This window comes from Ostrinia furnacalis, unplaced genomic scaffold, assembly GCF_004193835.3.
Source record: "Ostrinia furnacalis isolate ACB-3 unplaced genomic scaffold, ASM419383v2 OfSCF4327, whole genome shotgun sequence".
Taxonomy (NCBI): Eukaryota; Metazoa; Arthropoda; class Insecta; order Lepidoptera; family Crambidae; genus Ostrinia; species Ostrinia furnacalis.
Window position 1 is genome coordinate 74,475 of NW_021134566.1, and position 22,980 is coordinate 97,454.

General features: G+C 35.4%; 1 protein-coding gene across 2 annotated transcripts in view; it reads right to left on the minus strand.

Moving 5' to 3' along the window:
* The window catches only part of BmMET2 (juvenile hormone resistence protein II), a 68,002-nt gene that overhangs the window by 32,225 nt on the left and 12,797 nt on the right, over nucleotides 1-22,980 (minus strand). Inside the window, exon 1 of one of the 2 annotated variants that reach the window (XM_028313722.1) lies at nucleotides 21,163-21,536. The exons of the other annotated variant lie outside the window; for it this stretch is intronic. Coding sequence (XP_028169523.1) covers nucleotides 21,163-21,440 — 278 coding nt within the window. The 5' untranslated portion in view covers nucleotides 21,441-21,536. Of the gene's footprint in view, nucleotides 1-21,162; nucleotides 21,537-22,980 lie in introns of those variants that run through there. 2 annotated transcript variants of the gene reach the window in all.

The following is a 22,980-nucleotide window of genomic DNA, read 5'->3' on the forward strand; positions in this document are numbered from 1 at the left end:
CTTGACCTAAAACTAATTTATTATAGTCCTATCATTTTATAGGGGTATAGTACGCAATTGTACTACAGTTATAAGAATGGTGATACTGAAATCTAATTATAGTATTGAAAAGTGTTGATTAATATGTTTTCAATGTAAAACGACAAATACAAAGATATTATTACTGATTAGCATTTTGTATCATCGTAATTGAATCCTTAAAATACCTTTAAAATATGAACGAACGTTGCAGTATATGAAATACGACATAATACGATTATGCTGCATTGTATTTCCGTTTCAAATCTATGCAGTTTCAAACTTTTTGACCATTAAGTACCTACAATTGCGACTTAAATGTAGGTACATTAATTTGAAATGAAAATTCAAACACACAGGTGCATGCAGGTATTGTTCAATACATTTAATACAACATTTTTGCTAAGTTTAGGTATACTACCTTACTTAAAATATTGTTACTAACCAAATAATTTCATAGCCCCATTTAAGTTTATTGTATTTAGGCTAAGTTTTTATTCAATAAATTTATTTATTTAATAAATTCACATTAAGTCTCGCAAAATATTATTATCTGGCAGTTAAATAGAGGTAGGAGAGATCGTATCAGAATCAAAAGGGTATAAAACTGTTCTTGTCAACATTTATCATTTTTAACTGACTTCAAAAAAAGAGGTTCTACGTTGGATTGTATAATTTCTTTTTCTAAGTATGTTCACCGATTACTCCGTCAATTGTGGACCATTGTTCGATAGATTACAGTTCTGAGGTGGTCCCATTGTTACTAAGTCATGATCTGATGATGGGATCCTAAGGGAATCGAGAAAATCTCTCAAATTTTTATAGGGACGTGATAAATTTTTCTTGTGATTGTAAGGTGATGATGGAAGGTATAAAACTCCTAAACGCTTAAAAGAGTTGAACCCAAATTCCAATTAATCATGGTACATACTTATTTGCCATAAAAAAAAACTACTTTTTAGTGAACTTTTTTTTGGAGTCTGTTTTATAGTACAAAGAAGTATGTCAAAAAAGTGCCACTGGCCATATCGAAATTGTATCTTCTTCCCATATTTGCCATTGAGTTGTCACGGCGCCGTCCAACCTTCATGGCAATACGTAGTTATGAGGATGTGAAAAAACATACCTACTAGGACTTTTGTTTTGAACTTGATTTGTACAGACGGACTGTTTATTGGTGAATAAACCGACCTGAAGATCTGAAATCATTTTTCCTTCAGAACCGCCGCGAAGACCATGTGCTCAATAGTCATGTAGAGTCCCATCATGAAGAGTCACAGATTTACGGTGACGTCATACCTGGCCAGCGCGGCAGCGTGGGGGATGTAGGGAGTGCGGGCCTTAGGGCGCCTTTAAATTTAGAGGCGTGAGGAACCGTGACAGACGCAAACGGTAGTGGCGCGGCAACTACGCTTCTAGGTATTGTATGAAAACTAGCAGTGGTGCGGCAAGCGTACCACAGTGGCACTCTCACGCCTCTAATTTGAAGGCGCCCTCACTATTTGCGTCTGACAGGTTAGAGAGGGTGCAGTGCAGTGGAGACTATATCCTGACGATGCTAATGATGATAACGTCATATCTGTATAAATGTTTCAAAAACAAAAGTGCAAGTGTGTTCGCAGGTAGCTGTAGAACATCACACGAGTATTCTATGCCAAGTTTAAATATAGCTCGCCACTCGCCACCGCAGTTCACTGCCGGCGTTAGCCAAGTCACATGTAAAAAAGTGTACTTTTGTTGAACGACTTATTACACATCACAATTAATTGCTATACATACGAGTAAGTAATATATTCTTAAATTGTACTCGTGAAGGGTAATTTATCGGCTTTTGTATGCTGAACGCAAAGCAGACTGGTAATAGAATGGTGTATCTGATGGTACTATTTAAAAAAGTTGGAAAGTTTTTAATGGAAGTAAAAAAGGCCATAGATTCTATATTAGTACTAAGTATAATTGATAGGTTAGAAAAAGTACTTACAGTGAATTTAAAACACTATTGCTAACATGATACCGTTAAAATTTGGGAAATAAGAGTAGGTAGAGAATTTCGATAGCAAAGAAAAGAATCAGCAGTGCTGAATTTATTGCTATTGTATTGACAAAACCTTAGGAAAGAGCCCTTAATTTAACAGATAATTGGACACAAGTAACAAAAGTTACAGTAGTGCATGTGCATGTACAGGTCTGCTCAATGGTTGTAGATGTGATTCGTCGGTTTTCTTGCTCCAATATTTCCATTGACTACACGTTTTCTGCATCTACTTACTGCTGTTTACAGACTTGGCTTTTTGGTTTCCTATCAAGCTTAATTTTATCCCTTTAAAATTCTGTAAACCATCTAAAAAAATGTATAGTAGGATAGAGTAAAGTCACTTAATACAGATTGTGACAGATATAAACTTAATTGTTCTGTTACGAGCCTCGATTGATTTGGGTTTTAAAAAAATGAAACATAAGGATTTAAGTTGAGACAGCCGTCTAGCTCGGATGGTGGGATGAGACTGGTGTGGAGATGCGAGGGATCGCAGGCTATGGGCTATGGGTGAAAAGTGATGACTGGGCAACGGTGAATGGTAAGTAAGCAATATAGGGTGCGATTATCATAGCTTTGCCTTTAAATTTTGAGCATCTCAAAACTTATCGAGTGATCTAGTTATCTCATAAAAACAATGGCTTCCAGTTTTCAGGAATGCGTAAGTAATAGTAAAATCTTTGATTTAGGTACATACATACCTACCTCTATTTAATCTGCCAGCTATAATCTTTTTTTAGTGTAAAAGGTTTTACTAAAACTATTCCAACAACTCACACCTGCAACCTTTTCCCTAACAATATGGATAATAAAATGAAAATTGAACGAACATGTTATTTAAACATAATGAATATTTAACTTACATTTCAAAGCTTCTTTTATTAGATAATAATGTCGCAACTCCGGGCTAATATTATTATAGTGAGTATTTTTAAAAAGATGACGGGTCCCTTACGCAAAAAATTAAACACAACTGTTTAAGTCCCGTACCTATAAATTATTCTCCTCTCCATACGTCTCTTTCTCGTCGTTTTCGCCTCAGCAAAACAAAATAAAAAAGCGGAGAGTAAAATTTCTGATGGTGCTATCAAGGGAGCCCCCAATAATCTTTTTTTTAATGATGTGTTTGCTCCAGATAGTTCAAAAACCCTTTCAGCACTCCATTCTAAACATCCAGCTCCTGCTTCAACACTTCATCGTCCTGACCCTCTTGACACCGACTCCTTCCCCACAGTTAATAAAAAATGACACACTTTCGGCTCTATCCAGTTTTAAAAATAGTTCTGCCGGTGGTCTAGTAGACGGTCTCACCTCAGCTTTTAAAAGATCTGCTCTACAGTGACTTCGGCGATAGTTCTCTTCTTACAAATTTAACTTCCTTTATTAATCTCATGCTCTGAAAGAATCAAAGATATTTTATACGGAGCTCGTTACTCGTAATTAGATAGATTAAAAAAAAAGACGGTGGGTTCAGACCTATTGCCATCGGTTCCACTATGCGACGTTGGGCTTGCAAAATTTGTGTTCGTCATCAGACGCTCCAGACTTTTTCCAACCTATTCAACTTAGTTTTGGAACTAAAGGAGGCTGCGAGGGTGCCGTCCATGCAGTCCGCACTTTCTTTTACAATAACGGTGGTGAAGTGTTGTTAAAGATGGATGTAAAAAAATTTGTAGTACGGGCCCCTTGCTGACACACGTTAAAAGCAATTTCAATCACATAATAAATACCTCTGGCAGTGTTACAGTATGCACTCTAAATTAATGTGTAAAAAAATCTCCTTTCATCATCCGTCAGTTGTCAGCAAGGTGACCCTTTAAGTCCCTCTCTTTTCAGCTTAGCAATTCATCCTATTATTTCGTCACTAAATTCTAAATAAAACGTGTGGTATTTAGGCGAAAGGACTATTGGAGGCAAAAACGCTGCCAGCCTTCTCAACACCACTAACCTCATTGACGGATCTGGGGATACTGCTTTAGCATAGCATAAGTGTATTTTTATTTATTTTACTTTTAGTTTTTGTAAATATTGCATTTGTTTATAGTTTGTAATTTTTAAGTTCATTTTAAATTAATAGTAAATAGGTAACTGTCTCATTAACTAAACTTAAATAAATCTTAAAAAATAATATTTAAAAAGCAGCATTCGCAAGTGTCAATCATAAAATTCACATTATAATTATGATAATACAAATTTCTGTGACTACAACTTTAATAGCCCAGAAGAAATCGACAATAAAGGCTAAAATCAAAAATGCTAAACCTAATGAACTGCTGATCTAGAAAAAAAAATTGGTGGTGACATTTGAACTAAGTTATCTATAGAACGTTTCATCCACGAATACGCGCCCCACCACTTTTTGGTCGAGGAAAGCGCGGGGTGCGGGTATCGGAGTCCAGTTGCGCGTACTAATTCAAATAAATAAGGCGAGTTTTGTTTAATTTGCCAAAGAAGCATTACCAATGGATTTGTAAAATTGACACACAAGGGACTTGATAAATTAAAAACATCAAGCAGACGAAGAGATGACGGACTGTTGCCTAGATTTCTGGAGGTGTCTGATTACCTTAAGGTTCACATTAAATGTCGGAAATTGAACATAAAAGATGCTATGATCAAAGCATACAAAAAATACATTAATAATGAACGCTGCAGCGTCACAAGCCGAGTACCGCCGCCGCCGCCGCTCAATTTCGATTTCGCAAAATATCTTCTTTTCAGCAGCGAAATTTTGAAAAATTCCAAATTTAGGCAAATTAAAATGCCAGTAACCAAAAATTCATTAAAAACATTGGCCATAACTCGCACCGATTTGGATATGGAGAAATAGGGGGAAACGGTAAGAAAAATTTTGAAATATTTTAGCAGCTTCATAATTTATATGCCCTGCCCATTGCCACTTCAGCTTGCTAATCCGTCGGCCTACAATCAGTGACTTTAGTTCATTTACGGATTTCGAATTATTCGGATGTCTCCATCTCTCCATACAACGAATCTCCTCGTTGATCGGACTATTACTTATAAGATAATAAATTATAGTTGTTGCAATTCACGATAGCGAGTGAGCTTTACATGTGATAAATCACATAAATCTATTAAAAACTAGCATTCCACCCGCGGCTTCGCCCGCGTTTGTCACAGAAAAACAATATCGTGCGCGTATTTGCTCACCGTTTAGACCTACCCTGGACTACGACAAACATTTTAAAACCAAAATCAGCTCAATCGGCCTAGCCGTTCTCAAGTTTTAATCAGACTAACGAACATCAATTCATTTTTATTTATATAAATAAGTAGTCGTATTAATTTTATTCAGTCATTTTGTTTATTAATAAATAAAAATATCATATCAACATTGCATAACCGCTGAAAATCGGTGTCGAGGCATGCCCACGGCATGCTGATTAATGCTGAGCGGGCCCCTATTTGACAGCAGGGGACAATGTTTTTCGTTTTGTAATTTATACATATAAATGTGATGTCGCACTTTTTGTCAAATAAAACATTTCTTACTTTTACATAAACATATTTATTTGTATTTGTCTGAGTGTTTTCTTTCCATAATATGTACTCGTATGTAGGTATGTATTTACAAAAAAAATACAATAGTGAAAGCAATTAAACATCACAAGATCTCACATAATCCTAATTTTGGCAATAATTTTATCTGTTTTGCACAACTATATGGAACCGATAGGTGGACCAACCTCTTTTGATATTTATCTATGTTTTTAATCCTTTTTTATTCTTTTTGATATATTTTGTTTTTAAGTTTTGAAGTTTAAGTTTGGATAGCCGTCTGGGCATTTTTAGATGAAATACACCTTTATTTATACCAAAGGATTCTAAGCATCTGTCCACCACAGATATTATAAACTCTTTGGCCTATCCTTATGGTGATCATCAAATGTGAGAAAAATACTTCTGCGACAAAGACCAAAGCGGTAATGGCGAACTGAGAATAATTGAAAATTCGACTTTTATTTTCAAAATAAAAGCCATTATATCTAACGTGGTTTCAAAAGCTCGAAGTTTGATAGAAGATGTAAACACAAATAAGGTAGAGTGCTTTAAAGCGTAATAGCAAAATTTACTGGCGGAAAAATAATAAATTTTGCTAGGAAGCTGTGCTGCCGCCGTTGTTTCTTTTAACCCGAAATCAGTTTCAACAATCCAAACAGCATTTACAAGTAATGCTTCTGGAAGAGTAAAAAATTGAAAAAAGACGTGCAAAAAAGGAAACTTCATTTGGAACATCCAGTTAATAAAAGAGTCCTAAAAGATTTAAATAAACAGCAACACGGATATGGTCCATCCTATTCAGCGCCTGATAATATGACAAAAAGAAAACAAAACAGCAAAGAAAGAGTTCCTACAAAATTGAGTGACACTATATTTGACGCCTTGTAATCACTAGGTAATAAAAATACTTATGAGTATTACTTTCAACTCGAAATCGGCGATTCCAACAATCTAAACAGCATTTACAAGTAATGTAAATAATTAATAATTTAAATAAAAATAATATTTTTTTTTTTATTATTAAATAAGAAAACCTCGTGAAGGCCGAGAAGGAAAAGCAAAGCAAATACCTTGACTTGGCCCACAAGGTGACCGCCATGTGGGATGTTGACTCGACGATCATTGTCCCGATAGTTGTCTCGGCAAACGGGCTAATAGCGAAGAGCTTCGACCAACATCTAAAGAAGCTCTCGCTGGATGGTTGGCTCAAGGGTCAGATGCAAAAGGCGGTGATCCTCCGCACGGCACGCATTGTCCGGAGGTTCCTCAGCCTGTGACCCTGACCACCGGTAGTTTGGGCCCTGCTCCGCTACCAGCGGATTAACCAGTTTTAAGTCTTTTTTTATAATGTATTTTTATTTTCAGTAATTTACATTGTAAAAAAATATTTAAAATTAAGAAAAAAACATAAATTAAGAAAATATCTCTTTATTGCACCAAATAAAAATAAACTATTATTGCATCAAATATTAGTACGCGTAGGTAGGTATGTACAGTAGTAGGTAATTATGAAACACAGTTATTGGAAACTGGCCAGCAGAACGTAATTGTTTTAATTTTTTTGTTTTGTCATAGGTAAATTCAGATGCTTATTATGGATTAAAAAAATGTCGCCCCCGAGGAGTTTCAGGGAGAATTCAAGTTTGCAAGCGCATAATCAATAGGCAGCAGGTATTTGAGACTTTAAACTACGAGTATTGATTTTCTTTCATAAAAATAATAATCCATCAATCAATCAAATCAATTAACAGGGCAACCTCTGTCTAGTCTACTTGCCATATACTCAGACAGCGGGTCCCTGATACAAACCATTTTGGTTTAATATCCATCCTTTGATAGGAAATATAGTATGTATATCCGATATCGTGATAGCAATAAGACTGCACTTCCAGTAGTAATTTCAAAGAAATATACCATGATTCTCTTCACAAAGTAAGAACGATACCTTACACAGCAAGGCAATCGTGTAATACAAGTCACACACAATATTCGAACTCGTGGAATTTAATTGAAACACTGTTTATTCTAAGGTTGCAAAAGCGTCTTTTCAATTACATAGCACAAGAACATCATTTTTTATCCTTTTTACTCAAACAAATAAAAGAAGAATTTGATTCTCGTAATTTTGAATAGCTTGTTCTATTTTTGTCTTCTATTTCGTTTAGTTCACCATAATAATCGAAAAGAGTCCTTACATATTTTTTAGGAGATTTAGCAATCTTGAACAGAAAGTTCGGTTGGACTAGCCAAGGGCCTAATTTCAGTGAATCTATACCTATATTTTAATATGCTCCGAAATTCTAATGAAGAAATTGGGCGAGGGGTAGTGGGCTATCGATGGCTTATTTTATAATGATAATTTCTACGAGATCCGATTGACTGGGCCAGACTTTCCTTTTGTACTACAGTACTACTTTATGCAGTAAGGAGTTGACTCTGCAAACACTCTTTAAATAGGAGTATAATTTATATACCGCTTCACACCAACATGATCCCCACGAGGCTAAAGCAACTGCGCGAAACCGTGTGTCCATCAAAATGTAAAGCAATCCTGATAAACTCCATCCCACAGTGAGGCGCTGTAAATAGAGGGAGCAATTCATTTGAATTCACGAGCACAATATTTGTTTGTTGTTTTATTATGTCTCTGCAGAACTTTTTATGGTTTTCTAGAGAAGCTGGTTTCATCAAATCGCCTGGGACGGAAAAGTAATATCAAACAGCGTGACGCACGTCAAAACCGACGTTTAATAAAAAAATACTCTTCGTACCTCAACTGGATTATTTAGAAACTAAACTCTAATATTTTGGGTAAAAATGGAAACACACGCATGCACAAACAAAACACATTATTGTTTTTTGTTATTTGCCACCATACCAGACCATACACACTTCCTACTAATATTATAAATGCGAAAGTTTGTATGGATGTCTGGATGTCAACTCTTTCACGCAAAAACTACTGAACGGATTTTAATGAAACTTTACAGTATTATTTTTTATAACCCAGAATAACATATAGGCTATATTTTATGACGATTATTAATATCTAAGAGCGCCATCTATCGACATTGGTTAAATCTACAGCGCTGGATAAACTACTGCTTTTGACGTTCGTAAATATTCATGTGGGGGAAAGCCGTGAAACGCTATCTATCAACATCATTAGTAATTAGTAACTAAATATTAACACAGAATAACATAATAAGGATATAGGGGTAAAACGGGGTCCACGCGTACGAAGTCGCGGGTGGCCGCTAGTTTTAATATATTTTTTATGACGCGCCGCACACATGTTGTACCTGGTGGCGGCCACTCGCTACAGTAGTGTCCGCTAGTCGTCACTATGTGTCACACAAAACACCGACACCCGCCACGGTCGCACTGCTCCACCCTCCCTACGTAGGTATCGCAGGCGTACCATCATGGAGCACGACGTCTCAATGGATGTTCTTGAAACATTCATATCGGAAATCCATTTGGGAATCTATTTGAGATTTAAATTCTGATCTGTACAGTAATATAAATAGGGTTATAAAATGTGGCGGCTTCCAGACACCTGTGGTTGTCGCTCGCTTCTGACGTGGCGGTCGGTAGCGCGCGACAGCCACTGGTGGCTGTCTGTGGTGAGTGGTCGGTGGCTCATTTGCGCCGAGTCTAAACTATTTTTTTAATATTTTGGTACGGGGAAACATGTTGGGAACAAACAATAGGATTAGGTCTACCTGTAGTATAAACAATAAAACAGATTTATATGGGAAACTTAATTTCTCATGTTAGCGATATGAAAAGCACGCCACGACGGGTACAACCTTAGTATTTATGTATGTACTGATACCACGCATAACTTTTTACAGGAGGCAATATTGTAAATAATGTATTATGAGTGTGCGCTATGAGAATAAATTGGAAATAAATTATTGCTTACTTGCCTTTCTAGGTATCTAAGTAAATAAGTAGGCATATTTTAATCGTTGCGAAAATGCTAAGAATGCGTTTATACGCATAATACCAGCTATAGTCATATAATTGTCATTAATTGTTTTGTAATTATCAGCGAGCTATTATCGAGAAATGGTAATCGTACAATGAAGATGTAAAGGAAATTAAGCTAATAATGTATCTGTTTGATCATTAATTAGTAGCTTGTCATACAAACGACAGGATCTGGCTTTCAGCACTTCCTAGTTTTTATGTACAGGCAATTCGCTGGGTGCGAAGTACAAGGTGGGGGTAACATAATCTATCGCAGCGCTCATGGTGGTCAAAAGTAGAAATAATGTAAGCTCTGTCATCAGATGTCAATGGCAAAGCGATTCTACATAATACATTTTAATATCATTAATTAATCGCATGAATAGGGTCCTACTGGGAACTTAAATAAAAGAGTGGACTGTATTTCGATAGGGCTGGTTTAATAGACTATACAACGTGGTAGTAAAAAAATGAGTCACAGTAGTTGTTGTGCACATGATGTTTGCCTTATGATGAGAGCGTGAATTATTGAACTCTGCCCTTGTTTCGTTCTTAATTCTTCTACATCTCGGACATGTCCAGCCAATACCAACAACTTTCCTTTAAATACGGTTTGTGGTTGGAATTTGATATTGTAACACTCACAAACCCGGTCTTCATAACAATACTCATTTCGATCTGAAAACGATATTTAATTTATTACTAGCGAGCGATACAGGAACATTTAAATATATTTACTGTTATATAATGAAACCATTAAAGTAGCTTTTTCTTTTTGTTTTACTGTAAAACTACAACTATAAATGAAGTAAACAAACCCTGACACAATCAAAATTAAACACACTTTTTGGACTTACCTTATTTGATTTGAATGACCAAAATGATTTCAAAACCTTTTTTCTACCCAAATCGTGGTATCACAACAATTTATTAGTCGAAAATATTTGTTATTTTTTCATTTCGATATTTTTCACAAATATACGACCTAAATGTCAATGTGACAGAGCCCACAAAGTTGTGGACGCTAGTTGGCGCTGTAATCGTGCACAGAGCCATTGTCATTTTTTTTGTTTTCGATGGGCTCGTTTGTCGCGAAGGCAAGAAAGATACAATACTTTTTGGAATTGATTGTTGACTGTTGATCTGTTTGTCTCAGTTCCTTGAAATTTTAAAACTGAGCTGGTTAACATGAATTAGATACGGAATGCTTGCGTTTTATTAAATCCCTGTTAAGGACAGGAATTAAAAAGAAATTAAAAACAAAATAAAGATGTCAGACTTTCGAACAAACGCAATACGGTTTTTTATTTTTGTTCTCTTCGTAACAAATTATAAAAGGAATCACCTACAACTACAAGCCTATCGAAAAAAAAGCTTGTAAAAACAAATGAATTAGCGTTGGGAAATAGTATAATTAATTCAACATTTAAACAATAAATGAAACACAAAAGTAGTTCTAGCGTGTTTATTGCCTGAAAATGCCTTACGCTAGGTTATAGTTACGGTTAAAGGTGTTGCAATTGAGGCTTAAAACGTCATTGTTAAAACAGTTTTTTTCAACAAGTGCTCTACTCGTACCTCCATTACCAACAATACTCAATCATGTTCTCTTTTTACGGTGGCGTGTGTTGGAAAACGTATAAATCATCGATAGAAAGATGACACTATCTATGGCGAATGCGTCAAAAATTCTGACACTTAAGTCCCATTTTCAGGATGCTTCTACCTATGTAATTGCTTTTGGAAATTCAAACTTTTAATGAATGTTTGATAATTATCACTGGCAGCATTTAAATATTGATGAATTAGAACTGCTCTGCACCATACACGCTAGTTTTTAATTACGAAACAATAACATTTTGCTTCCATGTTTGCTTCAAATTCATTTCTTAGTTCATTAACGAAAAATAATTAATCTTTCAGAAAAATACGAGTTCTTTGCACAATCTTTTAACTAGGATATATAGCCAGCAACTTCGCCTCTTAGCTTAACGGACACACCTTTGTTTCTGAGCGAGTAGGTATTTGGTGTTAACATTTAAATTTATTTTCTCGTAAGATACTTATAGTTTCAGTTCATGTCGCAATGGTGATATGTTTTTTCATCAGTCTTGTTTATTCACAATGTTAAATTGATTAATATCAACTTAGTTTATTGACTGGGAAATGTGTTGTACATGAAACGAGTGTGACCTTCTACTCGGGCTGCGATCCTTCTGCATAGCAAGCTTGTGTCATATACCTACCTAATGTAAGCAGATCTTTGTTGCTTAATACTTCACGATCCAGAATATACTTATACATAGGCACTTGCTACTGGGACTCTACTTACTTGAAAAATTATAGTCAACTAGCTTTTGCCCGCGGTTTCACCCGCGTGAAATTTAGTTTGTCACAGATCGTCGTAAATTATAACCTATATGTTATTTTGGGTTATAAACAATAATGCTGTAAAGTTTCATCGAATTCCGTTCAGTAGTGTTTTGCGTGAAAGAGTAACAAACACCCAGACATCCAAACTTTCGCATTTATAATATTAGTAGAATAACCACAACTATTAGCCATATAAATCTTAGCATAACTCGTTTATAGGTGAAAATTGCTGATAACAGTCCTGCTAGCCAGTATGAAAATGACTCCTCCTAACATTAAGGCTAGGATTTACCGCCTCGATGCCGTGCATTCGTTTACCTCAGCCCCCGCACACCTCGCACTGACACTCGCGCTGACACTCGCACGACGCGATGACGCCATAGTGTAAAAACAAGCCGTAAGTTGGATTAAACCGTAACCTTCAAACAGTGAATTAATAAATAATAAAATTAAATATCCTTCGACATAATATTTTAACACTGCGCCTCTAGTCTCAAACTAAGCAAAGCTTGTACTATGGGATATGAACATACTTAAATAACATAACATAAATAAATACATTCATATTATGGTTAGAAAACACCCAGCCCGAAACAAACATTATTATAATGTTCATGCACACAAATGTTTGTCAATCAATAATGTCAAATAAAGATGATAATATTAAGTCAAACAAATACTTTTTATCGACAAAAATAGTAAGTAAATGATCACAAAAATGTAAACTCCATTTTAATATGAAATACTAATGTTCTTTTACATTTTGCTATTCTATTTAAGCAAATGACTCTAAATTAATCATTGTAAACCCAGAAATAGTAAACAATCCTCAAAACAACTTGCCTAGAGGTCCTCTTCTGCCCTTTTATAATTTGTAACTCAGATTCAAGCAGTAAACTTCTAAAATAATTATTTATGGTATCAATTAAATAACTGTATCGCCATTTAGTTTTATAATTCAGCATCTTTAAAAATTTGTGAAACATCAGAATTGATGACTCGCCTTATATTCTTTCATCATCAAAAAGTACCTAATATTATCATCTAATTGTAAATTATGGCAACTATTTCCTCATAATTATTGAAAAATATAAGGCAAAAATGTTTAAGTTTTACAAAACTATGAAGAGCAGATATCTCGAAAACAATACAAGATATTATCGAAAAACTTGACTGAAAAAAGTACTTGACTGAGAAGTAAATTAAATGAGATTTCATTTTGTTGCAATAGTAATGTAATATCGCTAGGACGCATAGTTATTTATTTAGACAGTTTCTGAGATATAAGCGAAAAACCCAAAAATGGGACCTTCTAAGGCTGCGATCGAGAACTTTTGTCATTCACTTAAGTTACAAGTGTTAGGAAAAATTGATCAAAAAATCAAAATCAAAAATATTTATTCAGTTNCGCACCAACGCATCCAGCACATAAGGTAAGTATGCTTTTTTAATAAAAAAAAATCTTTGAACATCAAGTGCCTTTAAAAAATAGTTTCCATCCTTTGACTACAACTTAATAAAAATAAGTACCATAACATAATTATTTTGAAGATTATTTGATATAGAAATCAAAATCAAAATCAAAAAATATTTATTCAGTTTAGACCACAAGTGGCACTTATGAATGTAGACAAAAAATAATTTATACAAATCGAATTATTTAAAAAAGTATCACAATATTGAATATTTGGTGCTCATTTCTTTTATTTTTGAGGACCAACAAGTAACGATCAGATATAATTTTGTCATCTCAATTTTTTTTGCGTAGTTCAAAAGAGGTTAAAATATCGATCGATTTTATTTATTTTATGTCTCAAAGAAAGAGGATCAATCATTAAAATAGATGACCATTTAGATTTTTTTATTTGCCGTTTTTGCTAATTTAAAAAGATCATTTAAATACATGCCTTTAAATTACCACCATACTTTCGCGTGGAACTTAAACATAGGCGGTGCCGTGACGTCAGGCCACCTGTTTAAGTTTCAATCACAATGTTTACCACCCCAAACGCATTGTCGAGAATGACACAATAGTGTCAGTCTTCTTTTTCTTTTTATATATGGTCAGCCCCCCTAGACAAAACGCACTTTTTGATCGAATCGAAAATCGAATCCGTCAAAACTCCATACAAAAAAGGGGCTTTTTGACCACTTTTCGACTGGTTTGCGATTATAATTTGCACTTTGTCTAGACCCACTGGTCTTGGATATGTCAAAAAAGGTTACACAATTTTACTAAGAAAGAATCTTGAGTGACCTTGGCTGAAAAATTAAAAACTATATTGCGTATAAAAAAGTTCATCCCCAATTTTCCACCCTTGGGGGTGAAATATTTTCTTCAAATTCGCATGAAACCACCCTTTTGATAATACCTATTCAACAAAAAAAAATAATCGTTCAAATTGGCTTATAATCGGCGGAGATATTGCATATAAAAAAGTTCATCCCCAATTTTCCACCCTTGGGGGTTGTTTTTTTATTTATAAAATTTAAATGGGACCACCCTTGAGGTATTACCTATACGCCGAAAAAAGATTTGTTCAAATCGGTTCATAATTGGCGGAGTTATCGCGTAACAAACATAGAAAAAAAAAACATACGGGTCGAATTGAGAACCTCCTCCTTTTTTTGAAGTCGGTTGAAAAAACAACACATTTTTTCACAGTTTAAGTCAACGTTCATCCTTATAAAAATAATCAATCGTTAAACTAGTTAACATTTACATAATTATGCAAATATTCCCGTCTTCGTGTTGTTATCTCGCGTGGCTGAATGGAAATGACCAGACATCATAGCGAGATGACTCCTAGATAACTTCGCCTGACTCTAAGCTGTTGCCCACTAAACATCAACAATTTTGTAAAACCCTTACCAAAAAAGAAACTTATTAATAATGCCACGAAATATTTAAAATGGCTGCTTTCTATGCCCAGTCATTATTACATAAACGTTAAGATTATTATTCCAAACTGTTAAGGACATTTGATTCATCACAACGCGAACGACATATAGAGCTAACAAAAATATTATTGTTCGCGTCACCCTGTATTAGTCCCGTTAATATTGTAAATTATATTTAATTAAATGAATCCTTATTTTGCAGTCACTATGTTATTATTTCCATACACAAGTGCCGCACGTGCAAATACATAGTTACTTTTAAATTGAAATTTTTGTGATCTACACTAATATTATAAAGTTGAGAGTTTGTTTGTTTACTTCTTGAACGCACTAATCTTAGGATCCACTGGTCCAATTTTAAAATAATATTTTTGTATTTGATAGCCCAATCATTTATACAGGCAGGCAGTAAAGAAAAATGTTACAAAAACGGGAAACATTTTTCAAACTATTTTCACGCGTACGAAGTCGCGAGTTATGCTCTATCCGAGAGCTTTCGCGAAAAAATATATTTTATTTTCAATTACAATTCAACTTAACTAACCTTATTGAATCTAAATCTTCGACACAAACTCCAAGCCCGGCTCGATGCTCAGGCGCAGGGCTGATTATTGCCAAAAAATGTAAGCTCAGCGTCTAGACGACATCATTCGATCATTCATAGGACCGAGGTACCAAGAGCTCGCATAACATGCGGGCACAACTAGTCTTTGTGATATAAGGCCTCGCAGGCGGAAAAAGGGTCCGTGAATGTCTACAAGATATTTCAAATGCCGAATTTACTTTTGTAAGTATTTCAATACAAGTGTTGGAAACCAACAAAGAGGTTTTATAGTTTTTTATTTTTCTATTTTAAACAAAATAAATTTTTACACTTCAATTTGACAGCTCAAAAATGTCGTTTCATTGTAATACATTTTATCCATATTTTTATTCATTACTAGCTTTCAGCCCGCGGCTTCGCCCGCGTTGAATTTTGTCTGTCACATAAAAACTTTATCGCGCGCGTCCCTGTTTCAAAAACCGGGATAAAAACTATCCTTTGTCCTTTCCCGGGACCCAAACTATCTCTATGCCAAATTTCATCAAAATCGGTTCAGTGGTTTAGGCGTGAAAGCAAGACAGACAGACAGAGTTACTTTATAGATTCAAGTAAATCAATATGTCGTAAGAAACATAAATTTGGTGCCGAAACCCTTACTTACATACTTACATCACTTACATTGGTTTTTTTGGTGTGCGTCCTACTGAAAAAATTATCCTGAGGGTACCAACGCCGGTACATACCGATTGCAGTATGGCTACCCAGGTTTGTGGAGACGCTGATAAGCAAAGAACCAAGCTACTCGTATTACAAGGACAATGCAAGGCCGACCAAACATATATCACACCACACTAACTTAGTATAGAATTCACTTATAAAATTCTGAACTCATAGAAAAACAGGGATCATAGCAACTAGAATTTGACCGTTAGAGATTTTTGGTGAATTGAAGTGGAAATGTTTCAAATCAGTTGCTATGGTTTTGACTTTAAAGTAGGTATCTACCTTATCTTAATGATGTTCAAGAGGTGATATGTTTTTGAAGTTAACTTTAGATCAGGGGAAATCCAGTTCGGAAGTAGAACCTAAAAACGGAAAATTAGACGACTTTGCAATGATCTAAAACCGTTAACTTGACTAAAAGCCACTCATAGGTACATAGTCCATGTTCAATAATAAGTTTTATGACTTAACTAAGTACTTTGATTAAATACATAACTTATAGGTTTAGTTAATAACTCAAAATATTTTAATCTTTTAAACCGCATACTTTTCAGCTGAAAACCTTTAAAAAATGTCACAGGCTGAAACAGGATGAACTCATGGTTATTTTACTGTATCAAAGTGCACCCGATAGCATAAAATGTTTATAAAAAATAGAAATTTATTTATTGAGCTAAAAGCTTTTTTACAACTAATAGCTCATAGGCCAGTAGAATTAAACACAAAAATTGATTAAATCGGAAATAATTCCTACAAAAGATTTTTTTGCTTTAATGGCTTCATTGGTTGCCCATTAAGACTCTCCTAAGTTTTCGACTTCGACGGAGTTGTGCTTAAGTGGTGGGGGCCCCCGAAAGGGGCGTTTTTTCGGTTTTCCGGTTACACCGCGTAAAGGACTTACCCTATCGAAAAGTGGTCTTCATGACGGTTAAAGGGCACTTAATCCTGCATTGAATAAGACCAAATTCATATGTTTTGGACAGCAACCGCAGTTAAGGAACGGCTGGGACGAACAAAGATAGGCGCATCAAGCTCATAAGCCTTGATAGGGTTACACTGGTTGAGGTGGCCCTTTTCAAGACTTGGAAGCCTGTGGGTAACAAACCATTGGACGTGGAGAGGGTCATTAAATATACGTATATTTTCTACTTTGCCGAACTTTAGCGCGAGAACGGTTTGTCCAAAACATATGAATTAGGTCTTATTCAATGCAGGATTAAGTGCCCTTCAACCGTCATGAAGACCACTTTTTGATAGGGTAAGTCCTTTACGCGGTATAACCGGAAATCCGAAAAAATGACCCTTTCGGGGGCCCCCACCACTTAAGCACAACTCCGTCGAAGTAGAAAACTTAGGAGAGTCTTAATGGGCAACCAATGAAGCCATTAAAACAATAAAATCTTTTGTAGGAATTATTTCCGATTAAAAAGCTAATTCTACTGGACTATCAGGCTATTGTATTAGTTAGCATGCAAAATTGAAGCATCAAAATGACATTTCAAATTCACTTTATCCAACTTGGTCAATAATTATGAATCGAATATCGTTTGTATCTGAATGTACTTGTAAACTTGATAAAATACCTACTCATCACGAAAGTGCAAGATAATAATTAGCCAAAACCATAAAAACACCAAATTGTAAAAAAATTGTGCCTATGTTTCTCTGTAAGGTAAGCATTTGAAAAAGAATTAAAATTTTCCGGAAAAAGCTTAATAATTTTCCAATTTACATGACGAAGTATTAATTGTCATAAAACTAAAATTCAAGAGATAAACTTATTTATGACGAATAATTGTATAAAAAAATTTTTGATGAGACAATGACAAGACATTTCTTCTGCTAGATTTTTCCAGATTGTATTGCTGTTTCTATAGATAGTGGTAAAAGTGCCAGATTTTCCTCCGATAAAATCACTTGGTTTTTCTCTAGACCACTTCTTTACCTTATGTATTGTCATATTAATCTTCCATGTCTATTTGTTTTCCGTCGACAACTGAACGACAGGGGCATCTCAACAGGATGCTAAATGGAGGACGCATCCAAGACAGGGATAAATCTCTCATAACTACTCTTTAGAAATTATTCTTTGAAGTAAATGCGGGCAGAACGATCAATAATAGACACCGCTACTGTTTTGTTCTTTGCAGATAAAGAGGTGCGAATATTAGATATAATATTTGTCTGATGGGAATAAAATTAATTCGACGGAGCGATTACAATTAACACAATTATTCAGGTGTTTTATTTATATCTAACTTGAAACAAAATATTACGTACTGATTATACGTTATATTTTGAGTACGATTCGAGGTGAAAGTATGAAGATTAGCTGGATAATAGACCTACACTTTTTAAACTAACTTCAACTTGCTATATCTTAGACTATCTCGATGCTCACGATTGTATTAGTCACTGGAAGGGTAGAAGGTCACAAAAAGCCATGTAATCCTTGCTTGAAAATCTTTTGGTAGACGCATGTGGTTCTATGGTGGAAACATATTTAAAATACAACTTGGTTTTGCTTAATGTGTATGTAGTTTTCCATTGTCAATTAGTTTGAAGATTAAAAGTCATAATACGAGTATAATAGAACAAAACATAATTAAAGTATTTTTCAAAAATAATTCTACATAAAAATATAATACGTTCCCAATCACCAGTTATAGCCGATTCAAGGTTTGGCTGATAAGTGACGTCGCGGTTCGGTTTGAAATTCTTGAAGTAATAATACGCTTGTAATAATTGTTTATGATAAGACTTGTTTTCATTATAAAAAATAAGATGGCATATAACTCACAAGTTGAAAATCAATTAATTCCCTGTGTAAAACATTTCATTTATTAGTGTAAATTATGTTTTACTCGTCTGCCTACGTAAAGATACCATACCATAAATATGTGTATATGTATGTACCTACATGTACTAATAGTAAATTAGATTTATTTACTTGTTTACGTTTTTTAAGTGTACGCGTAGGCAGTCAGATAAACACGTCAAGTAATTAACAAGTTTACAGCAGATTTTGTTAATAGTAGAGCCTAATATAAACAATGCTAAAATTTTGGTTTTACAGGATTATTGGATGTAAGAGCACATGAGCATTCCTCGACTTGTAAAAAACAATCAAAGTGCTCCTTGCCTATTACAAAGGCGGTGAAGATGGCCGATCATGCCGGGAATAAGTTACTGGACATCGAGTCTCTTGGAATTGATGAGCACGAATTAGAGATGATAAAAGATGAGTTAACCTCTCAAGCCCCTCTACCCGTGACAGGACCATCTAAATCTAGTCCTTCTGAAGTTTAAGGAGTATGGCAACTGCTAGGAGAGTTGAAGAATTATTGGCTTCAGCTTGAAGACTTGCTTGATGAGAGAATCCTTAGAGTCTTGGATAAGATTTGCATCCTTACCAATGACAATAGAAAGGACCTCCTCAAAAAGTACAAACATCTGATAAACATATCAAAAGATGATGCGCCCCAACTGATTGATGAACTCCAGAGTCAAATTACAAATGGATCTATTGTTCTTCATTCTTGTATTCGAATGGCTAGTGTTGCATACTCCGCTGCTATAACACGGAATGCAAGAGTGGCATTGACGGACATTTCGACAGTTGCTGCTGAGATGGACGTGATGCTCAAACAATCACAACAGCAGCAGCGACACTTTGAGCAAGCTCTTGAACACATCTCATAGTCTTGGAACTCCACAGCTAATAGCATAAGTCAGTATATGGCTATTACGGACAAAAAAAAATGTTAGACCTTACGAGGCTGGAATGAAAAACTCCAAGTATAAGAGGATCTCCCTCTATCGACTCCCAACATGTTTCCGACAATGTTGTTGGAAAAACACTTAAGATCTTTCCTGGAACATCGCATAAATGCATCTTTGAAACACTAACATGTGATGTCCATGAAAAATTGGGGTTTGTGGCTTCTTTAAAAAAAGAAGGGATGATCGGATTACACTACAATTAATAAGATTGTTGTTTTTGAAGAGCTTTTAAACCGTGATCTAGAGAAGCTCATTCTTATCTGGATCTGAACGCTCAGGACCTGATGGACTATCAGTGCCACACAAAAGAGAAAATAATGGAGTTCATAAAACAACTCCTTGGGTCAACCCCTGCTAGCTCTCATCAATGGAATACTGTTTAACAGCAACAGAAAAAGCCGACCAAACTGTACCGAACATATAATTATATCACACCACACTAACTTAGTATAGAATCTTGTATATAACTCACAGGTGACTGACTGACTGACTCACTGACATAGTGATCAGTGAGTCAGTCAGACTGAAATTTGGCATGTAGGTAGATGTTATGACGTATGCATCCACTAAGAAAGGATTTTACGAAACTCCACCCCTAAGGGGGTAAAACGGGATCCACGCGTACGAAGTCTCAAACGGCCGCTAGTTCACTTATAAAATTCTGAACTCATAGAAAAACAGGGTGCATAGCAACTACTCGTAGAATTTGACCGTTAGAGATAATTTAACTTTAGATCATTTTTATAATATTACTTTAATCATAGACTTAAGTAACTCATCATTGTAAACTCACTCATAAAAAAAATATATGCATGCATTATCATGATCATACAACATTAAAGTAAAATTGAATGGGTATATTAATACCTCATACATTTTTCTTTCATAAAAAGACAATAGGCACTATTTTATTTACCTCTTATGTATATGATATTGAAACACATACAAAATACAATTATTTAGGGATCTCTATGTATTCACTCCGGTTCACAAATTGTATAAATTATTAGTTTTGTTTACTGGGAATAAAATATGGAATACATTGTGTGAAAATACATAAAAGTTTATCTGTCCGTAGGCAAAACGAATCGTTTCTAAGTATAGGAACATAAAACAATGCTCTAGGCTGGTTGGTAGAATCATAATAATATTGCTACTCTATTAGCAAAATGCGCCAGGTCGAGAAAAACACGTGGGTGATAACTGCATAGCTCACTCGCGCACCATCGCATCATTCGCATCGAGTTACTACTTCATAGTTAATACGCATTCCGTCGTAGGTACATACCCCCGAGGCAGCGGTGGTGGTGGCATGCTAGGGTACGGGAGGCCTCTGGAAGTGGTAGGCTGGTCTTGGTGCAGCAGGGCAGCAAGAGCCGGCGAAGGAGCCTGGAAAGTCTGCGCCGGCGGCGGCGGCGGCGGCGGCATTGTTGGTAGAGGCGGTTGAGCCGGCGGGTTGCATGGAGGCGCTTGCTGGTTCTCCTGGTAGTACTGGTCGCAGGGGAATTGGTAGGGATCGAACTGGTTAAATGGCCACTCGCGATCCATCACCGACCAATTGGCCATGACAAGCTGGCCCGGCGAGATACTAGTACGCTGCTGTAGTGCACGCGTGCACCGGCGAACGCATCGCGCGCGCACTGACTGACGCGCCCCGCCCGGTCGGTCCCGCACCACCCATGCAACTTGTAAACAAACTGCAAATCCTTTATCTGGCGATGCAGTACAGTCGACCATAACGAACGGTTAGTCATTTGCAACTTTATTTCTTCGACGTTGGCGGCTTGCATTCGAGCGAACGTTCGATGCAACAGTAGCGTGACTGATAAAGGACGGTTCTGCAGCACTTAATCGCGGTTTAGAATAAAATAATTGTCGCTTACTTTCAAGTCACGGTTGCTGAAACTGAAACTCGTATATAACAAAAACTACTTTTAAATACATAATGAAGATGTGTTATCTTCATCTTTGATATCTATTTAAAAGTTGTGTTTTGAATTGAATTAACTTTTTAAAAAAATAAAACCGACTTCAAATGCGTGAACACAAAAAAAAACTAAAAATTGAAAATATTGCGTATAAAAAAGTTCATCCCCAATTTTCCACCCTTGGGGGTGAAATATTTTCTTCAAATTCGCATGAAACCACCCTTTTGATAATACCTATTCAACAAAAAAATAATCGTTCAAATTGATTTATAATCGGCGGAGATATTGCGTATAAAAAAGTTCATCCCCAATTTTCCACCCTTGGGGGTTGTTTTTTCTATTATTAAATTTAAATGGGACCACCCTTGAGGTATTACCTATACGCAGAAAAAAAAATTGTTCAAATCGGTTCATAATTGGCGGAGTTATCGCGTAACAAACATAGAAAAAAAAAAACATACGGGTCGAATTGAGAACCTCCTCCTTTTTTTGAAGTCGGTTGAAAATTAGGTAAAATTGGAAGAACTTTTAGATTAATTCATCATTCAAGTCTCTCTCATATATTGTTTTTAATGTAAGATAGGTCGTAATACCGTGTTAATAACTCGTATCAACAGGTAATTTCCTATTCCTCTATAATACCTACATAATTCAAGTTTGTTTATAATTATTAACACGAATGTTAATTAGTACATTCCTTGCGGCCCTTTTTACCCCATTGCAATCAACACTACAGACTCCAATTAAGTGAAGTATTTATGAAGAGCAATACCTGTATGATTAAATATTGGAACCAGCCTAAGCTAAAACTACTTTCTAGTCCCAAAGTAAGCTACTTTTACTAGACGTATGGTAGTGCCAGCCAAATACTTAAAGGAAGCGCGAAATAAACGCTGCCTCCAAACCACCACCTGAAGCATTTCGACATCATTTGTATCTCTACATTTTGGCAAACGTGGTAATTTTAAAATTAAATTGCGTGCAGTACCTACTTTTATATTTAGAATTGTATTATATTTTTCATTAATCTATTTACGTATTTCTGTTGGCGGCAAAACCACACTTACTTTTTAGTGTTTTTATGCACGCACCCAAGAAAAGTATGTTTTAAAATGTATTTGATGTTATTATGAAAAATATTATGCTAATTATTGAAAATTTTGGGATAATGTGTACGA